We start from the raw sequence: 27,489 nt of genomic DNA on the forward strand, positions 1-27,489 counted from the left end.
AACCCAGTATTTCTCCACGCTTCCACATTTGAAGCACGGTAACATTTGGTAAAGATGTACAGAAATCAGTGAACAATCTGCTTTAGAGTTAGAAATGGGACTGGGTTAGTGTAGCTTTGAGTATACGGACTTTACTCAATATTTACAGAAGGTAGGATGAGAGAGGAGACTTGGAATTGAACTGACGACGTTTTACTCAGATCTGCATGCTGCAAAGCGACATTTACTTTGCAAGTTACCTAATAAACCTAGTGGGAAGAAAATAAATTTCTCTTTAAACTGCACCTTTACTTCCTAAGGCCACTCCATTACTATATGTATTGATTAGAATGTCAGTAAAATCTCTACAAGTTGGAGATAAATCAAAGCAGTTAATATGGTCCCTCAATCTGCTGGCTTCTTTTAACATTCCAGTCAAAGCATGTTAAAGCTATTTCTTTTTAAAAGTTTAGTTCACCTTGATAAGGCACTCCTGTTACCCTCAATTTTAGGTTCCACCACAAAACCCCGGTAGACAATTGCGCCCTCGACAAAAGCGCGTACGTGACGTCATCACAGCGCGACGAAAACATCGCGCTGCGAGCGGTAAATTTAAAATTAAAGCGAAAACCTTACCCTAACCCCCCCAAACTTAACCCTAAACCTAACCCTAAACCTAACCCTTAACCTAACGCTAAACCTAACGCTAAACCTAACCCTTAACCTAACGCTAAACCTAACGGTAACCCTTAACCTAACGCTAAACCTAACCCTAATGCTTAACGTAACCCTAAACCTAACCCTAACCCTTAACCCTAACCTTTATGTGAATCGGCTTGCTTTAATTTTATTTTTATTTTAATTTTATTTATGTTTTAATTTTTTTCGTCGCGCTGCTGATGACGTCAGGTACGCGCTTTCGTCGAGCGCGGTTTTGTCGACTGCGGTTTTGACGGGTCATGCAATTTTAAAGGTAAAACATAATGCTTAATAGAAGATTCACCAAGTTTCTTCTCAAAGTGGACCACAGGATGTTCAAATGTGCTAAAATTAGCAGCATTTTATATGCCAGGAATATTTTATTTCTTACATAACACTAGTCTTCCAGAAATAAATAAATCAGATCTGTATGATTTTATATTTTAAATATATAAGGTTAAACCACTTTAAACTAATGGAACTGAAAATAAAAATAAAAATTGCCAACTTAATTTCAGATTTGAATTTTTTTTCCTAATCAGTTCCTACTCAACCTAAATTCAATTCCACGCAGCATATACATATGCCACAAGTAGTTGTACAAAGTGTGTTACGGTATACAGGATATGGATATTTTGCCCAACTCCAAGGCCTCTTAAGAATACAGTTTGAAAAGACATTTGCTTCTCTAGCTAACCCATACTGCCAATCACCTCCACTCGACCTATTAGATCCCATCGATTAGGCCTCCTCCGAGTCCCATCTGCCGGTCAATGTCGACTGGCAACTACGCGGAGGAGAGCCTTCTCGGTGGCAGCTCCGACCCTATGGAACGATCTCCCCGTGGAGATTCGTACCCTCACCACCCTCCAGACCTTCTGCACAGCCCTCAAAATCTGGCTATCCCGTCAGGCCTGGGGCTAAAGACTGTAACCCACCTGAATGGTATGAATGTTGTGTTTTTTTAATGATGTACTGTCCTACGTGTTAAATGTTTGTCCCCCCCCCCCTTTTTGAGTTGTAAGCCGCCCTGAGTCCCCCCAGGGAAAAGGGCGGCATATAAATAAACTTCTCAATCTCAATACGAATACCTGAGATTCAGACAGGTAACATAATAGCAGTTAGCAATAGCAATAGCAGTTAGACTTATATACCGCTTCATAGGGCTTTCAGCCCTCTCTAAGCGGTTTACAGAATCAGCATATTGCCCCCAACAACAATCTGGGTCCTCATAACATAAGAAAAATTACTATTCAATTAGAGAATGTGTGACTTGGGTGTGTTAAAGATGATGGCAGCAAAAAAGTGTTCGAAGCCTTGTTAAGTTAGGGTACGATGGCTTTTTGAATTTTGCAGATATTTTCTCTCCCTGAAATATTGCTGCCAAAATGCTTTTTTTGGGGTGTGGGGTGGGATGGGGGTGTAACAGGCTGAAAGTGACAAAAGATTTGGCGACAGCCAAAACTGAGCTACGTTTGTATAAGAAGCCTCTTAAAATTGCTGTGAATGAAAATATCGTGATTTCATTTCTATGGCATCAACTATCAGAAAACAAAGCTAACCAGCATCAACTGATCTAAGAACAATGTTAGTTCACTCCGCGTGAAGAATGTTACAGCACATCTAGAATAATAGGTAAAGCTTAACAGCTCGTCAATTCCTCTCCCTTGCATTTCACATTGTCTTGTTTTTATATCAATATACTATATTAAGCAGCTTCCCTTTCCGCGTTAATGCCCACCGAGCAGATTTGAGAGGAAGCCCGAAGACTTTTTCTTTTCCTGGGGCTCTGCCTTTGGGCTTTTGGTAGGCATTGGTAGTTCACTCTCCATGTGTTCGAGCTCCGACTGATCGAGCAGTTCGAAATCATCTCCTTCTTCTGCCTCTGCCTCTTCGCTTGGGATTTCCGGCACAGATTGCAACTGTTCTCTGATGGCTGCCGATACCACCGATGTCACGACATCGCCGGCAATTGCTGTCACCAAGCTGAAGGCCTGGTCGTTGACCAAAGACAAGGGAAGGCCTGCTGCGGAGGCCCCTTCCTTATCCTGCTTGTAATACTGGTCCAATGAGGTTGGTGGGTGAGCTTTTTTCCTTTTATGCCGCACTGGTAAACCAATGCTCGAATCCTCATCGTTGGTCTCGGTGCCGTTTTCCACGGACGGGAATTCTGCGAGATCCTTTGCGAAAGCTTCCTCGTGATCGCTTGGCCGATCGAAATCCACTGAAAGGTGAACAGAAAATATTGTTATAAATAAATCCACACAATTGCACCTTTAACATGCCTTTCCCCGTGGAGATTCGAACCCTCACCACCCTCCAGACCTTCCGCAAAGCCCTTAAAACCTGGCTATTCCGACAGGCCTGGGGCTAAAAAGCTTCTATCCCCTTCTCGAATGGTATGACTGTTGTGTGTTTTAAATTATGTATTGTTGCGCGTTGTTTTAATTTTTTTGTCTGTATCCCCCTCCCTTAGTTGAGTTGTGAGCCGCCCTGAGTCCCCTTCGGGGGGAAAGGGCGGCATATAAATAAAATAAACATTCAACATTCAACAACATTCATTCTTTCATTCTGAGGTCTGATACTCGTATACAAAAGTTTCAAAAGTTTAATAGCATTTGTATGCCGCCCAATCCCGTAGGACTCCGGGCGGCTAACAATACAAATAAATAAAAAAGAATAGAAAAAAGAAGAGATAGATTTAAAAAACACACCATGCACTCCATTCCAAGTGGGGCTGGAACATATTTTGGGGTCAACAGCCCCAGACCTGCCGGAACAGCCAGGTTTTAGTGGCCTTACGGAAGGTCACGAGAGTGAGAAGGGTCTGGATCTCTGCGGGGAGATCATTCCACAAGGCCGGAGCGGCTACAGAGAAAGACCTCCCCCGAGTAGTCGCCCACCGGCATTGCCTGGTCGACGGTACCCGAAGGAGGCCCAATCTGTGAGATCTTATAGGTCGTTGGGAGGTATATGGCAGGAGGCGGTCCCGTAGGCTTGATCCACCAGGCCATAGAAATCCTAATGTACATTCTGGGAGATTGTAAAGTAGAAATGTTAATATCTCTTAGATTGTCGTAGATGTCGAATGTTTATTTTCTTAGCATGTAATTAACTAATTTGGGATTGACGGAAAAGTCCTATAAACCTTATTAATAATAAATTGTTTAAAGACGGTTATAAAGTTATAATATTGTGTGGGCCTGGAGAGGAGAGGTGAGATAATCAGTAAATAACCTTTAGTTAACTACAATAATAACAATGAAATGTTAATGGACAATATTTAGGTTCCCCGACAAATGCGCGCTCGACAAAAGCGCGCCCGACGAAACCGTGGCGACAAAACCGTGAGTTCTAAATCGCACCGCCGAATGAGTGCAGAAGCCCGCCGACAACAGCGCGCCGACAGAAGCGCGCTCTAAACCTAAACCTAACCCTGAACCTAACCCTAAACCTAACCCTGAACCTAACCCTTACCTTAACTTAAATCACGCTTCTGTCGGCGCGCTGTTGTTGGCGCATTGATGATGTCGCGGTTTTTGCACTGCGGTTTCATTGGCGCACTTTTGTCGTGCGTGCATTTGTCGGGTCACGCTATATTTAATGATACAGGTGTGTTACGTGGGGCGGGAATGCTTAGATATCTTACTTAACCGAATTAATTTTAGAACATGTCATAAAGGTGCAATGCAGAGGTGGGTTCCTACCAGTTCGCACCTGTTCGGTAGAACCAGTTCGTCAAATCTACCGAACCGGTTAGAAGAGGTTCCACCAGTGGACCCGGAAAGCAGGCCCACCTACAGAAGAGGTTCCAAAAAATTTTGAAACCCACCACTGGTGCAATGGTATTGGAGATCTATTGAAATTGCAAATGAACGCCAGTAGGTGGTTGTGTCTTTAAATATAAATGATTCTAGATAAAAACATGTTTAAACAATGGTAACCAAATGAGAATTATGGTACAGGGATAGTAAAATACACAATTTTTCTTTCTTGACTTAAAATGTACAACATGATTTGGATGAAGTAATATGTAAGGACTGTGGAAGAAATATATTTGTAACCAATCAATACGCTTTCAACAAGATGTAACGAAAGATGATTTTTTTCTTATTTTTTTTTAACTAAAACAATAAAAAATGTTCTCAAAAAAGAAAAAAAGGCTTGATCCAAAGTGAATTAAATTGTCAATTAACTGGATAGGACATCTATCTGTCCAAACACAGGTTGCAGTATATGAGTTATGAAAGTTTATTTATATGCCGCCCTTTTCCCTGGGGGGACTCAGGGCGGCTTACAACTCGAGGGGGGGGGGGAAACAAACATATATATATATATATATACAAATATATATAAATATATATTTCAACCAACATTCTCATTTAGAATACTGTAACATACTCTACAGGGGGATGTCCTTGAAAAGCATTCAAAAGCTTCAGCTAGTACAGAAGATCGCTGCATGGTTTGTAAATGGCGCTGGCTTTTAAGCACACATTGCTCTAAGGGCTGCGATGTGTTTCTGGGTGCCATTCAAGGTGCTGATAGTCATCTTTAAAGTCCCTCATGGCATAGGACTGAGTTGAGGTTGTTTCTACTCATCTAATCCCATCTTGCAGGATGGGCATGCTTGGCCAAGGAATGCTGGCTGGCGGTGATAAGGAGACATGCCTTCTAGAATATTCTTCCTTCTGGAGATTAGGAGGCCTTGAAATTTTTGGCCTTTCGGAAAACCTCGCAGACCTGGCTTATGTACCTCGGTTTCCAGGTGAGTGAAGAGTTCCATTTGCTGGTTATGTTGACATTGATGGATTATAATATTTGTTGGTTGGTAAAGGCATTTAATTTCTTGTTTCTATTCTGCTTAACAGTTTTTTACGATTGTTCGCCACCCACTCGTTGGTTTGAGATGAGTGGTTATATACAAATATAATGGATATATAACTATTCAGGTTTGCTAGTCTTTGTGCTAGTCTACATTCTCAGTAGGCTTGTGTGTGTATATTTCTATTATTGTTTAGCCTAAATGAGTTTGCATGAATGCCTTTTTCAAATTTAGACGTTAACATCTAGATTAAAAGGAATGAATGTTAAGCATGTATTAGAGAATCATGGTAGAATTCTTTTATTTTAGGACTGTCAAACGCCCGGCCTGCGCATCACGCACTGTCCACGCCCACGCCCGGTTTAGCGAAGGGAAAAAAAAAGTCCTGATACGTCATGTGACGCTGCCATAACAACGTGAGTTTGACACCCCTGCCTTAGATAGCTAAAAATAATCTGCAATTAACAATTTGGTAAAATCTGGAAGAATTCAACATACTAGGACATACCATCAGATGTGTCTGTCTGTGGAGTGTTTCCCTCAGATAAATTAAAAGTTCCATTGTCAGTCCAAGATATCTCCGAGATATCAGTGTCCGATACAGACAGCTCCTTGGCTGCAGTGGCTGAGCTAACCTGTAAATTGGAAAAACCAAACTATCAAATATACCGTAGACTAAATGTTGCTTCAGTACGCATCACTTTCAACACCATAAGCATGATCCTGTCATTACCGTGTTTCCCCCAAAATACGACCTGTCCCGAAACTAACGCCTTACCACATTTTTCGCGTGGGCAAAAATATAAGCCCACCCCCAAAAATAACCCCCCTGGATAACCCCTCGCCTCCAACCAGGCAGAGCACTGCTCACCGACCTAGCGGTATCCTGACGGTGCCAAGCCGTGGGAGCCGGGAGGGAGGGAAGGCGCGCACGTTGTTTGATGCCTTCAGGATACTGCTAGGTTGGGGAGTGGCGTTCTTCCTGACCAGAGGGGGGAGCTGCTGGGTGGCTGCTCCCTTGCGAGCGGACTCCCGAAGAGCTGGGCACAGCCTCAGGGGCGAAGCAGCTATGAGGTAACCATGCTCATGAGCAACTGCCTGGCAAATCCCCTCTCCAGCTGGGCAGAGCGCCATTCACTGACCTAGGGGGTATCACTAAGGCTCCAAGTCACATGGCACTCTGCCCGCCCCCCAGCTCCCGCGGCTTGGCACATTTGAGTCTCTATGGTGGGCTGGCTGCTGGAAGATTCTCTGTCCAGAAGACTCTCTGTCCGGAAGACTCTCTGTCTGGCAGCCGGCCCACCATAGAGAGCACTCCTAGAGCGGCTGATGCTGGAAGACTTGGCCCCGAGTTTTGGAGTTTGGAAGTTATGCTCAGAGTGGAGGCGGGCGGCGGCGGCGCCCTGGGAGAGCTGCGCAAGGGCTTGGTGAGGCTGGAGGCAGAACAGGCGCTCGCGCAACTGCCCTCTCCAGCCAGCCAGAGCTCCATGCACTGACCTAGGGGGTATCCTGAATGTGCCAAGCCGCGGGAGCTGGGGGGCGGGCAGAGCGCCATGTGGCTTGGCGCCTTAGTGATACCCCCTAGGTCAGTGAATGGCGCTCTGCCTGGCTGGAGAGGGGATTTGCCGGGCGGCTGCTCGTGAGCATGGTTACCTCATGGCTGCTTTACCCGTGAGGCTGTGCGGCTCTTTGGGAGGCCGCTTGCAAGGGAGCAGCCGCCCAGCAACCCCCCAAAATAAGCCCTCCCTCATAATAAGCCCAAGGCCATATTTCGTGGGGCAAAAGAAAGTAAGACCCTGTCGTATTTTCGGGGAAACACGGTATAAAGCGAGAACAGTTGCTTTCTTTATTTAGGTGATGGAGATATACCAACAAATATTTAAATGTTGATATATTTAAGTCTACTTTTTTTTTAAAAAAATGACAAGCTTCTTGGATCAAGATATTTAGACAAAAACGTAACTTTTATTTTGCAATGCTGTGTATATTTGCGTAGAAAGAAATCACATCGAGTGCACCGTTCAGTAGGCAAAGGTGAGCTTATTCCACCTCGTTTTTATAAAGGGAGGGAGCAGAAATACGCTCTGTGAAAGCAAATAAAAGTTCATGTGCTTCACTGTCATAAAAAAAACTTAAAAAAAAAACATGATATAAGAACCAACCAACCTTAGGACATAAAGCTGATAAATCCAGTTCACTGTCATCCTCACTTGGTTTCGTTTTGATCATTTCTGGAAAAGAAGAGTCTATCAGTTTAGGATTTCTGCTTATTATGCTAGTCAAGTATTTCTATTTTCATTTATTTGCAATACTGATAAAAAGGCACGCATTACAACTCAGTGGTGCCCTTTAGCCACAACTGGCATTTAAAACCAGCTGATTAGGTACATAATCTCTACATCGGTCTACTTATTTATATAGCATTTTACCTTACTCAGGATATAGTCATTTAAAAGACATACATGGAAAGATCATTAATTGCTACAAGAAATAAAATATAATTAGGTTTTGAAGCTTATAGCAATAGCAATAGCAGTTAGACTTATATACCGCTTCATAGGGCTTTCAGCCCTCTCTAAGCGGTTTACAATGTCAGCATATCGCCCCCACAGTCTGGGTCCTCACTTTACCCACCTCGGAAGGATGGAAGGCTGAGTCAACCTTGAGCCGGTGAGATTAGAACCGCTGAACTGCAGATAACAGTCAACTGAAGTGACCTCAGTACTGCACCCTAACCACTGCGCCACCTCGGCTCTTTATTTTTATTTTTCATAAAGATGGTAAGAATATTTTTTGTACCTGCGTATTTCAGTGGATAAAGTGCCATTTTTAAAAAAAATATACATCAAGGAAGCTGAAATTGCCAGTTGCTCACCTGCTCTCTCTTTTAACTTTTGGTTGATAAAGTCTTGTATTCCAAAGTTCAGTTTCAGAAGATACGACTTAATGTGGCTATATACCTTTTGCCCAAATTCATTGCACTTGAAGAACGGACATAAAAACGCACATAATACTGTCAAAGGAAGAACAAAATATAAAACCATGCAGAATGTTATCTTTTTGAGACACACGGCTTTGACACAGATACCACAAATAACTATGCATCGGTTTAAGTTATATAACAAACAATTGGCAGATTTTCAAGGGGAAACTTGGTTGCAAAGCTATAAAGTCTAAATGACTTTTAGCAGGCTTTGCTTATTATTCTTAATCTACAAAACTGGAATAATAATGTTATGACATGGAAATAAATAAATTGGCATAATTGTTGCACAAATGACTGGTATGTTTATCATGTGCAATCATCTGAATACTAACAATGGAATTGTACGCATTTCTGATTGAAATTAGGACTACTGTTTAGTGGAACATGCAAGAGCCAAGGTGGCGCAGTGGTTAAATGCAGCACTGCAGGCTACTGCTAGATCAACAGGTCAGCGGTTCAAATCTCACCGGCTCAGGGTTGACTCAGCCTTCCATCCTTCCGAGGTGGGTAAAATGAGGACCCAGATTGTTGGGGGCAATATGCTGACTCTCTGTAAACCGCTTAGAGAGGCCTGAAAGGCCTATGAAGCGGTATATAAGTCTACTGCTATTGCTATATTCATTAGAAGTGCATCAACATAACCCGTAAGGAGATAAAATTTAATAAAAGTACTTTCATTTCTCAGTAACCTTTTAATTCATTGTTTTTATTTATTTTATAAATGGCTTTCAAATTGTTACTCTGAAACATGTCAGCAATAGCAATTGCACTTAAGACTTATATTCAGCTTCGCAATGTTTTACAGCCCCCTCTAGGAGGTTTACAGAGTCAGCATATTGCCCCTAATAATCTGGGTCCTCATTTTACGGACTTTGGAAGGATGGAAGGCTGAGTCAACCTTGAGCCAGTCAGGATCGAACTCCTGGCAGTGAGCTGAATTAGCCTGCAATACTGCATTCTAACCACCGTAGCTCTATTATTCAAATATTTTCATATTATATATTTGTCTAATATTATACAAATACTTTCAACAGTTATTGTATTTCTCAGGACTTTGGTCACAATGAGGAAAATGTTTTTTTTTTCTTTTTCTAAGCACACATCTTGTTACAATTATGTCTGACCCAACAAAAGGGCGAACAACAAAACTGCGCCCGACTAAACCGCGTCGCTGATGTCATCAACGCGGCGACAACAGCCAGTGCGTTGAAAGAAGGGCGCTTTACAATAGCGCGTCGAAAGAAAGCCGATTTAACTTAAGGTAAGGGTTAGCTTTAGGGTTAGGTTTAGGGTTAGGTTAAGGTTTAGGGTTAGGTTTAGGGTTAGGTTAAGGGTTAGGTTTAGGGTTAGGGGTTAAGTTTAGGTTTAGGGTTACTTTTACAGCGCGCTTCTGTCTCCGTTCTGTTGTCGCCCTCTTGATGACGTCAGCGACGCGGTTTAGTCTGGCGCGGTTTTGTCGTTCGCCCTTTTGTTGGTGAACCACAATTATGAACACTATGTGAATATGGTTACATATTGCAGGGGGCATCTATGATGTTACCCAAGAACTTCCAGACCCAATCCCTTATGCATTTGAAAGAACTTACATAGAAGATAGGAGAGTACAACTCCAGGAATGTAACTTCCCAAGACTGTGAAGAATGTGCATATGCTACACACTAGGAGGCAAAACTGTTTTTAAAAAAAGAACAAAGGTCAATCATATCAGTCAGTAACATTCAGTCCCTGTAACATATAAATCTTTTAATGTGCCCTGAGACTGTAGAATGTTGCATCCAAATTTCTTCTCCCCTAAAACAGCTGGATATGTTTTAGGAAGAACAGACAGGGAGCAGAACCTGCATTAGATATTCTAGGTGGGAAAAGCATAGGGAAGAACAAAGGAATTAATTTTCCTTTCTTCCCCAAAAGTAGGAATAGGAATAAGCAAAGATTCCTAATAATAATTGGATCAATGGCTCTTAAATTGGTATGAAGCAGTGGTGGGTTCCTACCAGTTTGGACTGGTTAGGCCGAAGCGGTAGTGGTTTGGTGGTATGGTCATTTGAACCGGCAGCAACCCAGGCCTGTCATGCCCTTGAACTGGTTCTCTGGCTGGGGCTACAAGTGCCGCCATCTTGTTTTTTGCTTCTGCGCGGAACAATTTTTATTGCACTGCGCATGCGTGCAAAGGGTGTGTGTGCAGTGCACCCACAAGCAAAGCGGCAGTAGTGCCCGCCAGACAGTGCTGGGTTTCAAAAATTGTTCGAACCTACTCTGTGGGTGTGGCCTCCTTTGTGGGAGTGGCTTGCCGCCCATGCGAACGGATGGGAGTGCCTTGCCACCCATGTGACCGGATATGAAATTATGAATTAGTACTTAGGTCGGTCCAAGTAGCTATTCAAAAGTTAGTGGTTAGAAGCAATCGTAAAGCAAGATATGGAATTAAAACCAGAAATATTTTGTTGGCTATTTGAAAGGGAGTATAACATATATTTAATTTTACACATGATAGCAGCTGCTGGAATTGTTTTTCACAACAGTGGAAATACAGAGGTATGTCAATGAATAAATATTACAATGTGCAGGAATAAATAAATTGACAATTAAAATCAAGAAGGCTTTGAATACTTTTTCACGTGGGATTGGTTTTAGCAATTGCCAAGTAACAGAAACAGAAATTAGAAATCCAAAAGTGTGAAAGAAAACACTAATTTTGTAAGGAAAGGTCCCTAAAATGTATAAGGAAATACTACTACATCATTATTAATGCGTAGATAACTGAGGGACATTACACACCAACCAATGGTGGGTTTCAAAAAATTTTGGAACCTCTTCTGTAGGTGTGGCCTGCTTTCCGGGTCCACTGGTGGAACCTCTTCTAACCAGTTCGGTAGATTTGACGAACCGGTTCTACCGAATAGGTGCGAACTGATAGGAACCCACCTCTGAGTATATGTTATATATTTTTTATGATGCATGTCTACAGGTTCTGTTGAACTTAATGTGATTTACTTATATACAGCTATGTGTAAAAGCAAATCTTTCCCATCATTCCTTGCGATTTCATGGATATATCTATGCAGGTTTTTTTTTTTAAGCAACAGAACAAAAGTCCTTTTCCATTGCCTTCTTCAAAGGATGTTTTAAACTTCATAATCTAGTTTACGGATTTGGAATTCCCTAATAGTAATTCAATTCATTTACTGATCCAGCATACATATACTGTAGGATGGAATGTTAAGATTTTTATATAAAAACGTTGCCAAAAGTTTTTTAAAAAAGAAAAGTCCGTCGAATGAAATGGAAGACATCGCAAGGCTAATTTTACCTTGCCAGGATTTTGTTCCTTAAAATGAGACATTTCTTGGAGGAACAAGAAGAAACTTATCATTGCTTCTTCTATACATTGGTTCAGCCTAAGGCGATTTTCGGATTCGGATGCACTGACTTGGTAGCTGGAAAAGACAAATAAATAAATGAATAAGGAAACATTCAGTCACGAGTTTCTAATAAAAACCAATTCTCTACATTTGCAGAAATGTGTAGACTCTTTCTTAAAATCAGTAATTCTCCTTACTACTTCTCCTATAATAGTGATGGTTAATCTTTTCGGCACCGTGTGGCGAAAGTGCAGCGCATACTCTGGAGCACCAGAACCAGGAAGAGAGCAGCTGGCCAAGGCGCATGCGTGCTGGACCAGCTGGCTGGCGCACATGGGCGTGACGGAACCTGGAAGAGCAGCCGGCGACGGCTCTGCGTGCCACCTCCGCCACATAGGTTTGCCATCACGGTCCTATAACATATGCCATCGTGAGAGATTGGAATGAGATGGCCAGATTTTATTTGGCACATGACTTTTTTTTAGCTTCAGAGATGAAGAAGTACATAAAATATTCCCTGAAATTTATGAAAAATGTTATCATAAGAATATATTCCACAGAGAACAATATAAGTGCTACCCAATTGTGGACTTGGTAAAAGTTTGCAATTCCGAAGAGACTATTGGAGCTGTGGAGGGAGGGTAGCGATCTTTGCTCTTTTGTTGAATATGACCTACCTTAAATTTACTTTACCCTTTAATTTACCATAGCAATAGCAGTTAGACTTATATACCGCTTCATAGGGCTTTCAGACCTCTCTAAGCGGTTTACAGAGTCAGCATATCGCCCTCACAATCCGGGTCCTCATTTTACCCACCTCGGAAGGATGGAAGGCTGAGTCAACCCTGAGCCGGTGAGATTTGAACCGCCGAACTGCAGATAACAGTCAGCTGAAGTGCCTGCAGTACAGCGCTCTAACCACTCCGCCACCTCGGCTCATAATCATCTAATCTACCTTCATTTATCTAGGGATTTTCTTTAAACTTAATACCTAAATCCTTCAAATTAATCCATCTACTTTGTTTCCCTTTTTCTACAGGTATGTTCCTTGCTGTCCCTACTTCTTCAAAAGCTACTCTCAGAACTTTTGTAAGCTTAGGGCAAGATTGCTCCTTTCCCCCATACTTAATTCTCTCCTTTTAGAAGGGTAAGAAGGGTACAAACTCAAGTTTACAATTTCTATTTCTACAGTATGTGCACTGCAGGGAGAGTTATTATTATTAGTATTAATAAGAGGTAGCATAAACAAACTATATTAACATAGTCAAGTGTTGTGGCCTGGCAGGAGACGTTGGAGCTGCCGCCAGACTCTGACAGTGAGGGGGTCTTATGAGTCGGCCTTGGAGGAGGTGGAGGACCCTGGACGGGGAGTCGACTCCGAGCAGGGCGAGGAGAAACTGGTTGGCCACCAGGTGGCGGCAGAGCATTGGATCAAAGGGAACGTTCATGAAAACATTTGGGAGTTGTATCAGGATGCATGCAGGCGCAAGTCTACTCAGCGTAAAGAACAACGGAGTAACTACAGGAGGCGATTACAAACAGCTGGCGCTGATCAAGTTCCCCTTCTGCTGATAAAAGAGACTGTTGGTGCCACGCCCTGGTTGCAGAAGTCAACGTTCCCGTTCTCATGATTGTTCTTGTTTGCGTTCACAAACCGAGAGAAGCCAACTTGGATAAGTGGTTTGAGATAAGAGAAGCCGGGTTTGCATTGTGGTGTGAGTTATAGGACTTTCTGCCAGAGCTAATTATCTTTGTTTATTTGGGCTTGCAGCCAACAAGAGCTTGGACTGATTAAAATACACCTTTTTAGTTACGTGGCTTTTGGCTTTCATTCCTGGACGGAGAAGGGGGGTCAGATCAGTCAAGGATAGAACTATTCTTTGAACTGTTCCTAATATATTAAGACATTAAAATATATCTTATAGTTTTCTTCCAGACGAAGAGTACTGATTAGAATTCACAAGGCATTTGGCAAGAGCAACGCTTTTTTAAAAAACTATCTATTGGATCATAACCAAATGTCAAACCAAACTCAGACTTTTGTGTCTTTATCACGGGTGTCAAACTCAGCCCGCAGGGTGCTTAAATCAGGCCCGTCCAGGAAACAGTGAAGACCGGCCCGCAGTGCCTCTGCCAGCGAAAATGGAGCTCATTTTCACTGTCAGAGGGCTGCAGGAGGCTGTCTTAGCTGGAAACGGAGCCTTGATGACTGACGTCGAGCTGGCCATGACCTCCCGCCCCCCTCCCCAAGGTCAAACACAACCCTGATGCAGCCCTCAATGAAATCGAGTTTGACACCCCTGGTCTTTATTTTCTCTTCTTCACTTGGAATTTTGTATTACATGTGCAAAGATGGTCATCTGCTTTAAAATGTGATATTAAAATGTCCCATTTTGTTCCTTTCATCGAATAGACCAGTGTTTTTCAACCTTTTTTGTGCAAAGGCACACTTTTTTCATGAAAAAAATCACGAGGCACACCACCATTAGAAAATGTTAAAAAATTTTTAACTCTGTGCCTATATTGACTATATATAAAGTAATTTTCCCACGGCACACCTTACACTATGTCACGGCACACTAGTGTGCCGCGGCACAGTGGTTGAAAAACACTGGAATAGACTAAAGCATCTTATTTTTTTTTAAATGACAGGTGAAACAGAGTGGACAGCAGAATTGTACCCATTCATTCCAATATCACCTTGTTAGTGGCTTTCCATCCATGGTAACATGCACAAAATTCATCACTCAAAATTGGAGTTATGAGAACTATGAGTTCCAAGATACATAGGTATTCTGCACAGTCCTAAGGATTCTAGCAACAACAACAACAGCAACAACAGCAACAATCAGTCACTAATCCTGGCTGCGCAAGAACAAGCTATCTGCACAAATGCCATTAAGGCCAAAATCGAAAAATTCTCTGATGATGCCAAATGCAGACTTTGCAAAGAAGCTGATGAAACGGTTGATCACATACTCAGCTGCTGTAAAAAAATTGCGCAGACTGATTATAAATTGCGGCACAATTCAGTAGCACAAATGATGCACTGGAATTTGTGCAAAAATTATAATATTAAAACAACAACAAACTGGTGGGAACATCAGCCTGAAAAAGTCACCGAAAATCAGATGGTCAAGATCTTGTGGGATTTCCGTATACAAATGGACAAAATACTGGCGCATAATACACCAGACATCACACTGGTTGAGAAAAATAAGGTCACAATCATAGACATCGCAATACCAGGTGATAGCAGGGTCGACGAGAAGGAACATGAAAAAAATCGCGAAATACCAGGACTTAAAAATCGAAATTCAGTGACTATGGCACAAACCAGCAGTGGTAATTCCAGTGGTAATCGGCACACTGGGTGCTATTCCAAAAGCACTGGAATTATATTAAAACACTTACAAATTGACAAAATCACCATCAGTCAAAATGAAAAACGTCGCACTGCTTGGATCTGCACGCATATTACGAAAATACATTACAACGTCCTAGGCCCCTGGGTGGGCCCCGACTAGTAATCAATGCCAAATCCGGCGAAACAACGGGCCGCTGTGATACAATTCTGTTGCTATAATAATAATTTAAAAATTGGAAGTTACTGAATGAGCAGGAAACGAAACATGAATATCAAAATAAAGTAATAAAGCACAGAATGCTGGCAAGGAAAACCATTATATGGATAGTTTCTACAAATGTTTTCAGGGAAACTGGGCAAAGATGAAACCTGGCAATGGCTTACAACTGGAACATTAAAGAAAGAAACTGAAGGCTTGGTTTTGGCTGCTCAAGAGCTGGCTATTTGAACTAATGCAATGAAGGTCAGAACTGAAAATAATCATCAAATGATTACAAGTGCAGACTGTGCAAAAAAACCAGAAGAAAAGTACCTCATATACTCAGCTTGTGCAAGAAAACCATGCTAACTCATTATAAATAACACAATACAGTTGCCAAAATAATGTACTGGAATACCTATAAAAATCATGGCAGGTTATGGCATAAACCAGCTGTGGTGGTCCCAGTGGTTATCAGCAATAGCAATAGCAGTTAGACTTATATACCGCTTCATAGGGCTTTCAGCCCTCTCTAAGCGGTTTACAGAGTCAGCATATCGCCCCCACAGTCTGGGTCCTCATTTCACCCACCTCGGAAGGATGGAAGGCTGAGTCAACCTTGAGCCGGTGAGATTAGAACTGCTGAACTGCAGATAAGTCAGCTGAAGTGGCCTGCAGTACTGCACCCTAACCACAGGACCCAGACTGTGGGGGCAATATGCTGACTCTGTAAACCGCTTAGAGAGGGCTGAAAGCCCTATGAAGCGGTATATAAGTCTAACTGCTATTGCTATTGCTATTATATGATATATAAAGGACAATAATGATTTTAATGTATAAGAGTGGGATGATTTGAATACTTTGGTATAATTGTATGTAGTGACCATTTTGTATTAGAAAGATGTTTGTATATTAAATGGATCTATGATGATGTAAGGAATAATTGGTATATACATGAATTGAAATACTTAACCACTATATGGATTAATAATTAGTAATGGGAAACCATTCTTGGAATTCTGGATGATTGGTGACATTATTGGTCAATTGAAAATACGAATGTATATTATAAATTAATGGGAATTCTTCGTTCTAATCTTCGCTTTTCCTCCTTAGAGATAGGTGATACTATAATACTTTAAAGACCCATTGTTATTTGATAGATAATTATGAATTCAAGGAAACAAGGATTGTTACAAATGAAAGAATATTAATGGTAATTTGAACACACAATACTCCAGGACAGCGAAACATTCAGTTATGTTTAATGTAAACCAGCGATGTTAATCCTAAATTTAAGAACTGATGCACAAAAACTTGTAACCAAACGACACGCTTGATGAAATGGAGGAAAGTTGTTCTTTTTTCTTCTCTTGCTTTGTTTTGTATGTGTTGTTTTGTTTAAAAAGAATAAAAATATATCTAAAAAAAAAACAATAGTAAGAAGAAAAGAATAATAACAGCTGCAACTTCCATTATGTATTAAAAATAGAGAGTTCTGCTGCCTATGTCAATGCCAATTATATCCAATTTTTCCTTTTTGGTAATTTAGTGATTGGATTGCACATATACAATATATTACTAACCCTAACTCTTGCATTATAACCCTAACCCTTGCAGGTCTATTCTAAGATAATCCTATCCAATTTGAGAGACTACGCTGGCTCATACCAATAGAAATATTTAGCAGACGGAGCCAAAGAAGAATGTTTTCCTCTAAGCTTCTGGCTTTGTTCTGTGGTGAAAGAGTTGCTTAACTCAGAGCTGAAGTGCCTCGTGCCCAGAGTCCTAGTAGTTAAGACAAGCAGATGCTGCGGCCCATCACAGTTCCAAATGCTGGCCAGGAGATTCGGTTCCATCAAGTTCTCTGAAAATGACTAATGCTCTCATGCTGCTAGTGTGTAACCTGACAACTGCTCCAGGCAAAATAAACCCCTGGGTTGTTCTTAGAAAGGTCAATAACATCTCACGTTAAAGAAAGAAAGAAAGAAAGAAAGAAAGAAAGAAAGAAAGAAAGAAAGAAAGAAGGAAGGAAAGAAAGAGGGAAAGAAAGAGGGAAAGAAAGAGGGAAGGGAAGGAAGAGGGAAGGGAAGGAAGGGGAAGGGAAGGAAGGAAGAGGGAAGGGAAGGGAAGGAAGAAAGAAAGAGGGAAGGGAAGGAAGAGGGAAGGGAAGGAAGAAAGAAAGAGGGGAGGGAAGGGTAGAAAGAAAGAAAGAAAGAAAGAAGGAAGGAAAGAAAGAGGGAAGGGAAGGAAGAGGGAAGGGAAGGAAGGGGGAAGGGAAGGAAGGAAGAGGGAAGGGAAGGAAGAAAGAAAGAGGGAAGGGAAGGAAGAAAGAGGGAAGGGAAGGAAGAAAGAAAGAGGGAGGGGAAGGAAGAAAGAGGGAAGGGAAGGAAGAGGGAAGGGAAGGAAGAAAGAGGGGAGGGAAGGGAAGGGTAGAAAGAAAGAAGAAAGAAAGAAAGAAAGAAAGAAAGAAAGAAGGAAGGAAAGAAAGAGGGAAGGGAAAGAAGAGGGAAGGGAAGGAAGAAAGAAAGAGGGAAGGGAAGGAAGAAAGAGGGAAGGGAAGGAAGAAAGAAAGAGGGAGGGGAAGGAAGAAAGAGGGAAGGGAAGGAAGAGGGAAGGGAAGGAAGAAAGAGGGGAGGGAAGGGAAGGGTAGAAAGAAAGAAAGAAAGAAGGAAGGAAAGAAAGAGGGAAAGAAAGAGGGAAAGAAAGAGGGAAGGGAAGGAAGAGGGAAGGGAAGGAAGAGGGAAGGAAGGAAGAGGGAAGGGAAGGAAGAAAGAGGGAAGGGGAGGAAGAAAGAGGGAAGGGAAGGAAGAAAGAAAGAGGGAAGGAAGAAAGAAAGAGGGAAGGAAGAGGAAAGAAAGAGGGAAGGGAAGGAAGAGGGAAGGGAAGGAAGAGGGAAGGGAAGGAAGGAAGAGGGAAGGGAAGGGAAGGAAGGAAGAGGAAGGGAAGGAAGGAAGAGGGAAGGGAAGGAAGAAAGAGGGAAGGGGAGGAAGAAAGAGGGAAGGGAAGGAAGAAAGAAAGAGGGAAGGAAGAAAGAAAGAGGGAAGGAAGGAAGAGGGAAGGGAAGGAAGAGGGAAGGGAAGGAAGAAAGAAAGAGGGGAGGGAAGGGTAGAAAGAAAGAAAGAAAGAAAGAAAGAAAGAAGAAAGAGGGAAGAAAGAAAGAAAGAGGGAAGGGAGAAAGAAAGAGGGAAGGGAAGGAAGAAAGAGGGAAGGGAAGGAAGAAAGAAAGAGGGAAGGGAAGGAAGAAAGAAAGAGGGAAGGGAAGGAAGGAAGGAAAGAAGGAAGGAAAGAAAGAAAGAGGGAGGGAGGCATCTTCCTGAGGTTTCCCATAATTTTATAGTCACATGAATTGGTCAAAGTACTCATGAATGATGTCCTTGCTTTGCTCCACATTACGGTGAATTAATGGTTTGATGTGGTAAGTAAAGGGATTATAAAACATAAACAAATGTTAGTAGTTACACAGCTTCCGGTTATACCAACAACTCTAGGTAATTGACTCAGGACCGAGAGATGAACAATCAACTTTTAATTCAGTGACACAGTCTTATTTGTTTCTCTCCTACGAATCAATGGATATTTTAAAATCTTAGCTGAGCACAGGAAAACAAGCAGAGAGATAAGAGCTGAATGGAGAAAAGAGTTGTTCCTACTTGTATTGGTTCTCATCGGAACAGAGGATAATCTATCATGCCTAGGCCTCATAATCGTAAAAAAACATGAGAAAAGCAACAAAAAGACACAGTCCCAAGAAAAACATTAACTGAAAGTGGGAAATAGCAATAGCAATAGCAGTTAGCAATAGCAGTTAGACTTATATACCGCTTCATAGGGCTTTCAGCCCCTCTAAGCGGTTTACAGAGTCAGCATATCGCCCCCCACAGTCTGGGTCCTCATTTCACCCACCTCGGAAGGATGGAAGGCTGAGTCAACCTTGAGCCGGTGAGATTAGAACCGCCGAACTGCAGATAACAGTCAGCTGAAGTGGCCTGCAGTACTGCACCCTAACCACTGCGCCACCTCGGCTCTCTGAAACTTCTGTTTGCCTTGGTCAAACCTCTCATTCATAGACCTTAAAGTTTCCTTCAAAATCGTTCAACGGAATAGAGGTGGATTGCTCCTGGTTCGGCCCGGTTCAGCCGAACCGGTAGTGGAATTCAGGCCTGGGTCGCAGAACCAGCAGTGACTCAGGCCTCCCACGCCCCCGAACTGTTTCACTCGCCGCTGCTGTGCTGCCGCCATTTTGATTTTTAGTGACTGCGTGTGCGCAGTTCACTGTGCCTTGTTCTGCGCATGCGCAAAGAACAATTTAGATTGAACAGCGCACACATACGCGGGTTGAGAACCGGTAGTAAAACCGGCATCAACCCAGCCCCGGGAAAGACCAATCCTTTAGTGCTGACGCCTAGCCATTAAATTATACAGCTTGAATCTGTGGCAAGTTTTCCTGAAAATTACATCTCTATGGCTTCAGAGACATGGTCTGTTTCAATCCATGTACTATTACTGATAAACAAATCGCACCACGTGAGCATTTAAATAATTTTCAACAGTTTAATTCTGTGAAAATGTGTGATCACACATTTTGACACAGTGGCTATTGCAGGTCCTGAACCTTTATAAAATATTTATTTATTTATTTATTTATTTATTTATTTATCAATTAGACTTATATACCGCTTCATAGGGCTTTCAGCCCTCTCTAAGCGGTTTACAAATTTTTTTAGCAAATTGAGTCAGCAACTTTCCCCCCACAGTCCGGGTCCTCATTTCACCCACCTCGGAAGGATGGAAGGCTGAGTCGACCTTGAGCCGGTGAGATTTGAACCGCTGAACTGCAGATCACAGTCAGCTATAGTGGCCTGCAGTACTGCACCCTAACCACTGCGCCACCTTGGCTCAATCAAAATAGTACTAGTTAGCAGCAGCCCCTGTAATTCACAACATTAAAACATTTTGGTCCTTGCACTGTTGCTAGCCATGAGATAGGAGAGCCCAGGCAAGGCATGTACTATGCCATGTGAATGTCCAATCAAGAGCAGAAATGGCTAACTACTGACCAACGCATTTTAAATAATGACTTCCCTGTTCCATTTATTCACTCATTAAGCACTGATTTCCATGCCAGCAAACTAGCATGCCAAATGGCATATTCATTGTAGTTAGTGGTCATTAAATTACTAAAGTAGCATAATAACACTAAGCATTCTATTTTTCTCTTGATTTTTGTCTTTTGAATACATGACTAATCCTATTAATACTTCCTGACACTTACTGAAAAACCGTTTTAGGACAAACTAGAAAGGATGCTGTTAAGTGGACAGTGGAAACAACAGTCTTTTGAACTCTGAATTATCTAGGCTTGTCTTAGCAGTAGCAATAGCAGTTAGACTTATATACCGCTTCATAGGGCTTTCAGCCCTCTCTAAGCAGTTTACAGAGTCAGCATATTGCCCCCAACAACAATCCGGGTCCTCATTTTACCCACCTCGGAAAGATGGAAGGCTGAGTCAACCTTTGAGCCGGTGAGATTTGAACCGCCGAACTGCAGTCAGCTGAAGTAGCCTGCAGTGCTGCATTTAACCACTGCGCCACCTCGGCTCTTGCCCCTGAGTTATGTGAAACTAAGAGAACATCACCATTTCTCGTACTGAAACATGAACAAGGCAACAAATCACTACATATTCCCAGGTTAAAACTAAGCATATTTTAACACGGATTTTTTTTCTTCTAAAAAGGTGCTTATTTGGCATTAATGTGCAAAAAATATTTGAAAGCACAAATTGGGTATTGTGAAATATATTCAACTGTAGGTACATTTTAGCTAAGCTAGAGAAGTCTCAATAAAATTTATTTATTATTTATTATTTATTATTTATTATTTATTATTTATTATTTATTATTTATTATTTATTATTTATTATTTATTATTTATTATTTATTATTTATTATTTATTATTTATTATTTATTATTTATTATTTATTATTTATTATTTATTATTTATTATTTATTATTTATTTGTTATTTATATGCCGCCCAATCCCGAAAGACTCCGGGTGGCTTACAAAAGAGGAAGATAAGAAAAAAATAAAAATAAAATAAGAAAAAACAGTTTAAAAATACAACACATGCATTCGTTCTAATCGGGGCTGGACCTCAACAATGAGGTCAACAGCCCCAGGCCTGCCGGAACAGCCAGGATTTACAAATCACAAAGATGTAAGCTTGTTATTGTGATGCCTCTCCTCTGGAACTTCATTCTCCCTGATATGTCATATGGCCCTTAAGACCTAGCTCTATCCTTTACCTTAGGTTAGAGAGAATGATGGATCCCTTCTACTTCTGTTCTTTTAAACAATTGTCCCCTCCCTCCCATATGTTTGGTGAGGTTTATAGTATACTTACTGACGGTTCACCGACAAAAGGGCGAACGACATAACCGCTGAAGGGCGAACGATAAAACCGCACCCAACTAAACCGCGGTGACAAAACCGCATGTTCTAAAGTCCTCTGACGAATGAGCGCTGAATCGTGCCGACAACAGCGCAGTGACAGAAGCGCGCTGTAAAACTAAACCTAACCCTAACCCTAAACATAACGCTAACCTTAACCCTAAACGTAACGCTAACCCTCACCCTAAACGTAACGCTAAACGTAACCCTAAACATAACGCTAAATCTAACCCTAACCCTAACCTTAAGTTAAATCGGCTTTCTGTCACCGCACTGTTGTAAAGCGCCCTTCTGTTTCCGCACTGTTGTCGCCGCGTTGATGACGTTGCGGTTTTAGCGCCTCAGTTTAGTCGGGCGCGGTTTTGTCGTTCGCCCTTTTGTCAGGTCACGCTTACTGACTGCCCAATCATAACAGAGTGGGATAGCCTATAAACTTCATAAATAAATACACACACACACCAACTCAAATCTCAACTAATTTCAGCGTACTTATATTTTCATTAGTTTGTCTGTAAGATTGGTCAGGTTTGTTAGAACTGCATGGAACTGTCACCATAGAAAGGGTTTGTTATTGTTGACTCATTGCCTTGGCAGGACCGCTTCGAAGGATCTCAACGAATGACAAAATCTATTGACAGCAAAGGAGTTGTGACCAGCTCACATGATCCCAAGCTGTTCAGTGGCTTGGATGTCATAAACATAACTTGAATGTTGCTTGGTGGCTAATCAGCAACCAGTGAAATTGCTTCAACGGAGATGCAATGGGAAAATAATGTAAACAGGAAGTTACCAACTTATGTCCATTTGTAATTTGATGGGCCCTGTCAAGAGGCCACAAAAGTCTCTTGGGCTTCCAATAACAGTGATGACGGTAGGAACACTCCCACACACACACACAAACAACCTAACCCCATTTGGAACAAATTAACTCCATAAGTCCTGTCTCTAGTACTATCCATCCACAAAATCTCCATCTTGTCATGATTCAGCATCATTTTTTTGGTTCTCATCCAACTCATTGCTACATCCAGGCATTATTTCAAGATGAACACAACCTCTCCCGATTCAGATATTATGAAGAAGTAGACATGAATGTTATCAACATATAGGGGACACCCAGTTCCCAAATTCCCGACTGTCCCTGGCAGTTTCATATAGATCATAAACACCACCGGGACAAATCGTGCCTTGTAGTTTGCCACATCGTAGGCACAAGGGTATGGACGCATAATCAGCTTATGCGCCTATGTTCCTGCAAATAGAAATGAAACTACTATAACATGGGTGTTCCGTACACCCAATTCCCTATGGTCTTTTTCTTTATTGGAAAAGAAAACAAAGAGGGTTCCACCACAAATGCGCGAACGACAAAAGCGCGCCTGACTAAACCGCGGTGACAAAACCGCGCCGACAAAACCGCGGCGATGAATGAGCGCTGAAGCGTGCCGACAACAGCGCGCCGACAGAAGCGCGCTGTAACCCTAACCCTAAACCAAACTCTAAACCTAACCCTAAACCTTACCTTAACTTATATTGCGCTTCTGTCGGCGCGCTTTTGTCAGCGCGCTTTTGACATCGCGGTTTTAGCGCCGCGCTTTTGTCGGCGCGCTTTTGACGTTCGCGCATTTGTCGGGTCACGAACAAAGAGTGCTTTTACTGCAGGAACAAATGCACATTAACTATAATGATAGTGATAATTTAGCCACAGAAGCTGGTAATCCCAGAGTTAAAAGCTAGGTTGCCTCAGAAGATCAAATGCTGAAGCTAAATTGGACTTACAGTCAGCCGAACGCGAGTCATGTTACAGCACAAAACTGCTTGTTCAAGTTCCCGGAAAGCAATCTAAGGATTGCAACATTGTCAATAAATATCCTACGTCTTTTTGAGTCATATTCCTCCATGGTGACCATCAAAACTTTTCGTAAGAAAACTCTTGATGGTGAATATATATATATATTTTTAAAGATGAACGCAATTAAAAATTCATTTGGTAATTATATAATTTAATCCAACTGCCAGAATTGTTTGAAAAGAGATCAGATATATTGACATTAAAACAGAACACCGACAAATTAGGGAACCTTTCAATCATTTTTTGACTGGATTGAAATTCATGTGTTTCATACAGAATTTTTTTTCCTGCTGATAGAAAAGTGTGTGTGTGTGTGTATGTGTATCATATCCTATTGTGCATCCAATGAACCTTCAAACCATCTACATATGGTTTCTGTTGGGTAGTACTCAACAGAAATCAAGTTCAACTCAAAAGGTACCCATATGTAGGTGGTTTGAAAGTTCATCGGATGCACAATGGGCAAGTTTGCATAATACAAAAGAAGCTTGGCTTTGCCATCCCCAGGAATTATTCTTTTTAATTTATCACTTTAATCTCCGGCCATTTCCCATTTGGTGTTACATATATAGCAGGTAAGTGACTTAAATGCCTTAAAAAAAACTAAGGCAGGTTGGAACTGGCTATGTGCATCATGTATATAGTCCTTGACTTACAACCACAATAGATATCAAAACTTCCCTTAAGCAAGTGAGTTTTGTCCCATTTTACGATCTTTCTTGCCACAGTTGTTAAGTGAATCACTGATTTACTAACTTTAGTAAAATGGTTGTTGTTGTGACTCAGCAGACGTCTCCTGTGAGTCTTTTCGGGATGCAAGATTAACAATGCAGCCGGGGCTCGTAAGTGGCGTCTTCTGGTGATAAAAGGACGGATGGTACCATGCCCTGGTTGCAGGAGTCAACGTTCAACGTTCATTGATCCTAGGTCGTGGTTTATTTGTGAGAGACACTTGGAGAAGTTATTTGTTTTCTGTAACCCTGATTCAAGGAGACACTTGGAGAAGTGCATTGCTTTGTAAGAGTTTTGTTTTGCATTCTGTTATCTGTCAGAGACTTTGTTTATGTTTATTTTTGGGCTCGCAGCCAGTCAGAGCCGAGGACTGATAAAGAGAGTTCCTTTTAAGTTTGTCTGCCTGTCGTCTGTTAACGAGCGAGGAAGAGGGGACAGAACAGGTTGTTAAGTGAATATGGCTTCCCCACTGACTTTGTTTCTTGGAAGGTCGCCAAAGTTCATCACATGACCAAGAGACCCCCCCCCCAGCTGTCATAGATGTATGCAAATTGCTAAGTGTCTGAATTTTGATCCCCTGGCCATGGAGATTCTACAACAGTCGTAATTGTGAAAAAATGGCAATAAATCACTTTTTTTCAATGGTGCTGTAACTTCAAACAAATGGTTGTAAGTTGAGGACTATCTTATTGGCTTTTTCTCATATTTCCTTATGCATATAACCTTGAAAGTCCTTTGTACTTTCAGCTATTGTTTTCTGTGCTAACAGAAGTTTCCAGGTGAGCAAGGAAAATGTCACAACCTTGAATATTTACTATGTCTTGATTTCCGCAAATGATTTTTTTTTACAACCTTGCCTATGGAAAAAAACCATATGTGATATAGCTACCTGCATATTCCAAAACCGAAGGCACAGATACAGAGGCTAAATCTACCTAAAAATCAAATCACTAAACACATGGCCCATAACGAAGATTAACCTAACATTCTAACTGGACCCGAGTACATTTGAAGGGTAAAACTACTGGAAAAACACTAGCAGATATCCTCAAATATATGAAAAATATATGAAAGTGGAATCAGGAGGAGGCAAATATAGATGTCTTCATCATACATTCGACTCCCAAATTCTGCTCAATTTCACTGGATTGTTTTATATGAAAAATGAGTAAAAGGAGAAAATGGGAATTTCAGGAAAAAAAAATTATACAGTCACCCCATAGCGTTACTTATATAAATAAGTGGTAACTCAGCCTGCCCTAATAACCAACAAACCAGGATATCCAATTCATTTCTCATGATCAGGACAGGAGTATCAAGAATACATTATCATTATTTGATAATACAGCAACTATAGTTTTGTGTTCTTATTAGAAGGCCTGGGAGCAAACTGGAGATTTGATCTTCTGAAATGTTAATAATTAAAGTACATATGGTTCTCATTAATGACCGTTCATTTAACTTCCATCTGAGCTTACGACAATGCTGAACAAACAGTACTTACAAGCAGTTCTCACACTGATGTTGACTGCAGGATCCCTGTGATCATGGAATCATAATCTGGGTATTCATTGCCAATTATGTTGTAGCATCCAGCAATCACCATTTGTGTCCTACAAGCAAAGTTAGTGGGGAAGCCACCAGAAAATTGCAAATGGCAACTGCATGATGTTTAATGACAGGGGGGCAATTTGCTTAATGATGGCAACTGGAAGGGCTGGAATTCTGTCACTAAGCAAGCATGGTCACGTGATTATTGTGCTTTATAACTGTGTTGCTTAGCGACAGAAATACCAGCCTCAATTCCAGTTGTTAAGTGAGGGTTATCTGTAACGATAAAAGGTCTATATTGACATCACAATATGTATATTTATAAAAGTTAGTCCACAACTTAAACTGAGCCAGATAGCTTGCAAATACACTACATCTGATAATGGTAGGTACATTTAAGTTTAATTATTTAAATGTATTTTATAATACTATATTGCAATGCAATAATAGTTAATAATACAATACTTAATAATATAAGTGCAACAGAATATTAAAGATATATGCCTCTTCCTAATAGCTGGAGTAATATTTTAAGGTTTTGATAATAGAAAATCTGATTAGATTAGATGACCACATCACCTATATATCTTTGCATATTAACAGACTCTAACTTGCCCCAGCATAGATAAGTTAATCATTCCAATAATTAAGAATTCCAAATATCTGGCTAGTTAAACACCAAGTTCAATTTCCAAGCAATCATTCTAACCCAAAGAAAAATGAGTTATTTTCGAATATCCTTCAACTCAAAAGCCTTAAAAACCTCTGTTACACCCTGCTGATTTGATGATCACAGAAGCAGCCTAGTACTAGTAAGTTATGTGTCCATCAATAACAAACTACACTAGGATTATCTGTATATCTGACATTTCAAGTCCTCTATGACTGTAGGTTCAGAAGAGGATGACAGTTATTTTTTCTTTTTAATGTTAGAGAACGTAATGTCATCATCCCCTTAGGCATTTCCTGTTCAGCTTTTACAAATCATATATTTTTGTACCGGGAATCATCATTTAACAGATTTGGATTAATTCCTACACACATAAATGACATTTATCTATAGGGTCATGGTTAACATTTAAGCTGATGCCGATTTATTAAACAAAAAGAAATCCATTTTCAAAAGGTAAAATTATACTACCTCTCACTCTGGACAGGATCTTCCCCTTCCAACATCCTTACATACAGTATATAGTTGTTGTTGTTTTTTGTATCAGAAGTATTAATCCAAAACCCAGGGAAAGATTTCAGGGTGAAGAAATCCAGTGTCTACAAGTCTCCTTTGCCAGTTCCTGTTAAATCTCTCGGATAGGAGGTATATTTACACATTTACGAAGCGTCTGCTTGTCTTGAATGAAGTTCACCCAGGACTCTTTTGATTGGCCCATTCAGTGAATAAACAGGTCACTCCTAATTCCAAACACTGACAGGCTGTAAGGCTGCAAGCAACGTCCAGAAGCCAATACTTTTATAGTCACATGAGT

General features: G+C 41.2%; 1 protein-coding gene across 2 annotated transcripts in view; it reads right to left on the reverse strand.

The window, feature by feature from the left end:
- Positions 1 to 1,026: 1,026 nt before the first annotated feature.
- RETREG1 (reticulophagy regulator 1) overlaps positions 1,027 to 27,489 on the reverse strand; it is a 58,048-nt gene continuing 31,585 nt past the window's right edge. The window contains exons 1-7 of one of the 2 annotated variants that reach the window (XM_087721984.1): positions 27,147 to 27,406; positions 11,800 to 11,926; positions 10,076 to 10,160; positions 8,379 to 8,516; positions 7,670 to 7,734; positions 6,012 to 6,138; positions 1,027 to 2,902 (exon numbers count right to left, since the gene is read on the reverse strand). In XM_087721984.1, coding sequence (XP_087578110.1) covers positions 2,409 to 2,902; positions 6,012 to 6,138; positions 7,670 to 7,734; positions 8,379 to 8,516; positions 10,076 to 10,160; positions 11,800 to 11,926; positions 27,147 to 27,181 — 1,071 coding nt within the window. In that variant the 5' untranslated portion in view covers positions 27,182 to 27,406 and the 3' untranslated portion in view covers positions 1,027 to 2,408. Of the gene's footprint in view, positions 2,903 to 6,011; positions 6,139 to 7,669; positions 7,735 to 8,378; positions 8,517 to 10,075; positions 10,161 to 11,799; positions 11,927 to 27,146; positions 27,407 to 27,489 lie in introns of those variants that run through there. The other variant, XM_087721985.1, reaches the window with a different exon arrangement.

Source organism: Thamnophis sirtalis, unplaced genomic scaffold, assembly GCF_051295495.1.
Source record: "Thamnophis sirtalis isolate CommonGarterSnake01/CBP01778 unplaced genomic scaffold, rThaSir2_p1.2 scaffold_8, whole genome shotgun sequence".
NCBI classification, from domain to species: domain Eukaryota; kingdom Metazoa; phylum Chordata; class Lepidosauria; order Squamata; family Natricidae; genus Thamnophis; species Thamnophis sirtalis.